Below are 6,549 nucleotides of genomic sequence, written 5' to 3' on the forward strand. Positions count from 1 at the left end.
ATCAGATCCCATGACATCTAAAGCAGTAAAAGTGAAAAATAATAGAGTAGCAGCATCATTTAGTTCTAGCAGGTATTTGAATAGCCACATCATACTTAAAAGCCTCTTCTCATCTAGTTCTATGAAATAGTCTATTAGGCTCAGCTACTTGGAGTTTAAGATGATACTAAAGCACTTCTTTTCCTGGGTGCATATAAAACTGACTTAAAATAAATTAGTAAAGGTAAAGATTCCCCCGCACATGCATGCTAGTCGTTTCCGACTCTAGGGGCCAGTGCTCATCTCCGTTTCAAAGCCGAAGAGCCAGTGTTTGTCCGAGGACGTCTCCGTGGTCATGTGGCCGGCATGACTAGACGCCAAAGGCGCACAGAACGCTGTTACCTTCCCACCGTAGTGGTTCCTATTTTTCTACTTGCATTTTTATGTGCTTTCGAACTACTAGGTTGGCAGAAGCTGGGACGAGTAACAGGCGCTCACTCTGTTACGCGGCACTCGGGATTCGACCCGCCAAACTGCCGACCATCTGATCGACAAGCTCAGCATCCTAACCCACTGAGCCACCGCGTCCCTTAAAATAAATTACATTTGCCATTTTAAACATAGGCAGAGTGTTTTTATTCATTAGCAACAAACGTCCATTATATTAAGAGTAGTGTATCATTGTTTCAATTGTTATTTTGTTCTGTGTTTTACTTAAAAGGGGAAAACTTTATTAAAAAATTGCCACTACAATTTCTTGGAACAGGGATCAACTGGGACAGCCTGGGGATCAGTCAGGACAAAGATGTTCCCATACTTTTGTTCAGTTACTGATATCAATTAGAGCAAAGGCAGATCTTAAAGTTTGTAAGCCGCCCTGAGTCTTCGGAGAAGGGCGGGATATAAATGGAATTAAAATAAATAAAAAATAAAATAAAAAAAATAAATAGAGAAGATCCTCCTCTTTCAGGCAGGGAGCATCCCTGCCAAGTGTCAAGCAGACAACACCAGTTCCAAGAGAAGACCACAGCAAAGGGTCAGCACTGAGCTCATCACCTGCAGCACCAGTCTTAGGTCCTTGCAAGCTTCCTCACTAGGAGAGAGTCAAAAAATTGTGCTTATGGCAAAAACTTTTTTTTTCCCCAGGAAATGTTCTACACACCTAAATTTATTGAAATCTAATTCACCATGTTGATTTGACCCACTCTCTTTGTTTTTCTTAATTGTAATTTTAAATGTAAAGGATTGCAATAGCAATTCTAATTTTGTAGAATTTCTTAGCAATTTCTTCCCTTTTCTGATTGTCTCCTTTTTTGTTTTATTATAGTTTAACATCTATCAATGTAATTAAATTTCTTTATCTCCTTGATATGTGTGTCAAAAATAATGTGATAACTCAGTGGTAAAAGGTTGTCATAAAATAATTCTTACTAGTAAAAATGAAGCTCAACTAACAAAATCTAGACTCAATGCAATATAGAATTTCAGAATAACAGTTTGAAGGACCTTAGAGGTCTTCTAATCCAACTCCCTGCTTAAACAGGAGACCCTAAAATATTACAGACAAAAGGCTGTCCAATCTCTTTTTAAAAACCTCCAGTGTGGTTTTTTTAAAAAGAAAATAAATAAATAAATAAATAAAGGAATTAAATTTGCTGCCTTCTTTATTGCCGAAAAGGTATAGAAATCCTCAAACAATACATGAAATGTGGACCAAACATTTCACAAGGCTTTAAAAAGGGGGGAACTATCTTACTACCTACAGTTGAGTCGTGTTTCAGAATTTCTTGAGGATTCTGTAACTAAGGGGTCTCTAAACTTTTCAGTCTGAGGGCCACATTCAACATATTGCAAACATTTAAAGGCCAGAGGAAAAAAATCAGTTTTCTAAATAAGCAAATAAAAATTAATTGAATGTGTTTTATTTTGCGCAGTGTAAAATGATTCATAACAGCAACAAAACAGAAATGTGACAATTAGGAAGAAACAATACCATTCTTACACAGACAAATGGTATAAGAAAACTGTCAAACATTAGCAAATGCTCTGAAGAAATAATAAATTAATCCAATCTAGGTCAGTCATCGAGCCAGAGGTTTACTCTTCCAAGTTTCATTCATTTCCTTCACTCATATTAAATTAATAATTGCAATTGAGAAAAGAAAACTATTTTTGTCAATAAATTTTATTTAGCTAAATTTTACAAATTTACAAAAGAACCTGCCCAATTGGTGCAAATATTAAAGAGGAAGATGCTTCTTCATTCAGCATCCCTCCAACTGGCTCACAACCGGCTCACAATCCTAGCATCAGAGAAATCAGTGGTGAATACAGTCCTGCTTTCTTTTCCTATGCTGTTTGGAAAGGATTGGAGCACAGCATATGGGATGAGCTGGCAGGGTAGAAGAAACTTTCCAGAGTGCCAGATGTAGCCCATGGACTGTAGTTTAGAGAATCCTGCTTTAAGTGAAGAAACACTCAAAAGCGCAAGGATTTGCAAAGGGGAAGAATGAATGGGCAAGAGTTTTCCATGGTAACCATTCTTGTTCTGGTGCTGCCTTGAATATAAATGATGATCTTCTAATTCAACTTATAGTATTTTGTTATATCTATCATTATAACTATTTCTCATGTAATTGGTACTAGGTTATGATGTCTTAATTCTTGATTCCTTATCCAGTGGCACTGAAATTCAAGATATGCTAGCCCATTTTGTTTTATAAGCAAAGTAATTATAAACTCTTTTATCTTGCTTTCTTATATTTTATTTAAGTTCTCTGAATTTAAGTATTAGTATGCGATATAGTTGCAAAATAATTGTAGAATTACATTCTTAAATAATTGCAAATGTTACATTTTCCTTTCTAATTCTAAACTTCATCTCTTCTTAGCTCTGGCTGCTATACTTGGAGTAGTTCCATTTTTGGGAACATACTGGGCAACCGCACCTGCAGTTCTAGATCTTTGGCTTGTTCAAGGAAAAGGATACAAAGCTATGCTTCTCTTCATTTGTCATCTATTGCCAACTTACTTTGTAGATACAGCAATCTATTTGGATATATCTGGGTGAATATTTTAATATTTTTCTTTACTATAGTGAAAAACGTTTTGTAACAGATTAGCCAACATACAGAAATATTTAGATGAATTAGTTATATTAACACAGGAATCTTTATTATAAACAATGTTAAAAGAAAATAAGCATAGATGCCACTCTAAAAATTGTGGTGATTTTTAAAACCATATAGTAGTTATGGATTAGGTTATTTTCAGGAAATAGAACATTTATAAAATGTATAACGTGTTCTGGGCGACAAAAGACAGCATAGATAGTTAATGTGTGCAGTGGAGGGAATATCAGTGGAGAGAATATAAGTATAGAGTAGTTCTGACTTCCTTCATCACTGGCATATCCTCAAAAACAAATGTGATACATGGGAAAAAATCCTTCGTAGAAGGATGGCTTAAATATTTGTGGTTTTCTTCAACATTATTTACTTAGACCCTTTACTATGTTTCAAATTCTATTTTTCTCTTTTCTGTACAAGTCATGTTTTTGTGACTTCACAGAAATATATCTATCTCTGCTTGTGATTAGATATTAACTGCCTTCTTTTCGCGTCTTCCGATAACCCAGCATATAAAATCATCTTTCCAATGATAGTTCTTAAATGTCATTGCAATAATTTAATTTATTATTTGATTGCAGAGGAGGTCATCCTTATTTGACAGGTCTTGCAATAGCTGGTGGAACATATTACCTAGGACTGGAAGGAGCCATCATAGGACCCATACTCCTTTGCATTTTTATTGGTGCCTCTAATATCTACAGTGCTGTGCTTGTGAGTCCAACAAATTAATTACCTGCTCTATTACAAATGCATCAGACTTTGAAGATTTACTGGTAAACATTCATCCAGAAAAAAGCATTTCAAAAAGGTTATAAATTGATTTGCATTTTAATGAGTGAAATAAGTATTTGATTCCCTATCAGTCAGCAAGATTTCTGGCTCCCAGGTCTCTTTTATACAGGTAATGAACTGACAGTAGGAGCACTCTCTTAAAGGGAATGCTCCTAATCTCAGTGTGCTACCTGTATAAAAGACACTGTCCACAGAAGCAATCAATCACATTCCAAACTCTCCACCATGGCCAAGACCAAAGAGCTGTCCAAGGATGTCAGGGACAAGATTGTAGACCTACACAAGGCTGGAATGGGCTACAAGGCCATCGCCAAGCAGCTTGGTAAGAAGGTGACAACAGTTGGTCCGATTATTCGGAAATGGAACTGTCAAACTCCCTCGTCTGGGGCTGCATGCAAGGACTCACCTCGTGGAGTTCATGAGAATGATGAGGAATCAGCCCAGAACTACACAGGAGGATCTTGTCAATAATCTCAAGGCAGCTGGGACCATAGTCACCAAGAAAACAATTGGTAACACACTACACCATGAAGCACTGAAATCCTGCAATGCCCACAAGGTCCCCCTGCACAAGAAAGCACATGTACAGGCCTATCTGAAGTTTGCCAATGAACATCTGAATGATTCAGAGGAGAACTGGGTGAAAGTGTTGAGGTCAGATGAGATCAAAATCGAGCTCTTTGGTATCAACTCAACTTGCTGTGTTTGGAGGAAGAATGCTGCCTATGACCCCAAGAACACCATCCACACCATCAAACATGGAGGTTGAAACATTATGTTTTGGGGGTGTTTTTCTGCTAAGGGGACAGGACAACTTCACTGCATCAAAGGTGCGATGGACAGAGCCATGTACCATCAAATCTGGGGTGAGAACTTCTTTCCCTCAGCCAGGGCACTGAAAATGGATCATGGATGGGTATTCCAGCATGACAATGACCCAAAATACACAGCCAAGGCAACAAAGGAATGGCTCAGGAAGAAGCACATGAAGGTCCTGGAGTGGCCTAGCTGGTCTCCAGACCTAAATCCAATAGAAAATCTGTGGAGGGAGCTAAAGGTTCGAATTGCCAAAAGTCCGCCTCGAAACCTTAATGACTTGGAGAGGATCTGCAAAGAGGAGTGGGACAAAATCCCTCCTGAGATGTATGCAAATCTGGTGGCCTATTACAAGAAACATATGACCTCTGTGATTGCCAACAAGGGTTTTGCCACTAAGCACCAACACATGTTTTGTGAAGTGGTCAAATACTTATTTCACTCATTAAAATACAAATCAATTTTAACTTTTTTCAAATACATTTTTCTGGATTTTCTTTTTTTTGTTATTCTGCCTCTCACTGTTAAAGTTAACCTACCATTAAAATTATAGACTTGTCAATGGGCAAACGTACAAAATCAGCAGGGAATCAAATATTTCCCTCATTATAATAAAAATTAGTCTACCAATGGCATTGTCAAAATATGGATTTTTTCTTACGTAATTTCTATATTTAATGCTTTTGTGACTTGAAAAAAATGTTAAGGAAATAAATAAAAATAAATAAAAAAAGATGAAGATGCAAAATTATTCAGATGAAATAATTTGTAAATTGATATCCTTTTTGCTAATTATTTCACATTTATAAAATGACTTTTAAAGTACACATCAATGAGATTAAAAAAATGAATCCCTGCAGATTTTACTCCACTAGTCATTGATGATTATAGAGAGTCGTGTTCATCTCTGTTTCAAGGCCATTGAGCAAGAGCTGTCCAAAGACTTTTCTCCAGACATGTGGCCAACAGAGTGCTGTTACCTCCCCACCAAAGTGGTGGCTACTTATTTACTCGCATTTGTATGCTTTCAAACTGCTAGGTGGCAGGAGTTGGGGTGAGGATGACCTCAACTACAGACAGTTGCTCCTTATGATAAAACTTCAAGACAACAGTCTGCAATTTACAGCTCTGGGGGAATAAGGGTATAGCCATATTTGTCAAACCACATAAATATCATAAATATATGATTACAATTCTGCATAGATTATATTGCAAACAGGAAACTACCATATAATTATCACATTACTTTAAAAAATGTGTTGTATTTCTGGTTTTTAAATTGTTTAATTTTCATTTTTCACAATATTTGTGTCAAGCTGCAAGTACTGTCTTGTTTCCTTCTGGATTCTGTATTTTAAGCATTATTTTATTTTATAAAGTATTTCTATTAAAAGCTTTCTATTATTCAGGAATTAAAAGACTGATTAAAAATGTGAGTCCTTAAATTTTGGGTTTATTTTTACCCTTTTTAATTTTTTGTTGCTTTTTAATTAATAGTGCCACAAAAAAAGAGCAAAACACAAAAGTAGCAGTAATAGAGATACATACATTAAAAAGAAAAAAACACCTATAAACAGTTCTTTAACCAAAAAAATATCATTTTTATGTGTTCTTTTTTTCTCTGACAGTGGATTAAATATATTATTAAAGGATGCATTCAAAAAGTTTGTTAAATCTTTTGAATCATTGATATTTCTCCATAAATATGACCTAAAATGTGATCTGTTTTCCACACAAAAGAAAAAGAATCTCCCACACTCACACCTGAGGACTATCCCATGATTGAAATCTTAATTTCCCCTTTAAAAGAACAAATAATCCTATGGGTTCG

At 35.9% G+C, this 6,549-nt stretch overlaps 1 protein-coding gene across 1 annotated transcript in view; it reads left to right on the forward strand.

Moving 5' to 3' along the window:
• TMEM245 (transmembrane protein 245) overlaps positions 1 to 6,344 on the forward strand; it is a 121,268-nt gene extending 114,924 nt beyond the window's left edge. Inside the window, exons 15-16 of the mRNA XM_083377083.1 lie at positions 2,871 to 3,045; positions 3,689 to 6,344. Of these exons, the coding sequence (XP_083233209.1) occupies positions 2,871 to 3,045; positions 3,689 to 3,839 (326 nt within the window). The 3' untranslated portion in view covers positions 3,840 to 6,344. The remainder of the gene's footprint in view (positions 1 to 2,870; positions 3,046 to 3,688) is intronic.
• Positions 6,345 to 6,549: the final 205 nt, after the last annotated feature.

Source organism: Vipera ursinii (genome assembly GCF_947247035.1).
Source record: "Vipera ursinii genome assembly, chromosome: Z".
Lineage (NCBI taxonomy): Eukaryota > Metazoa > Chordata > Lepidosauria > Squamata > Viperidae > Vipera > Vipera ursinii.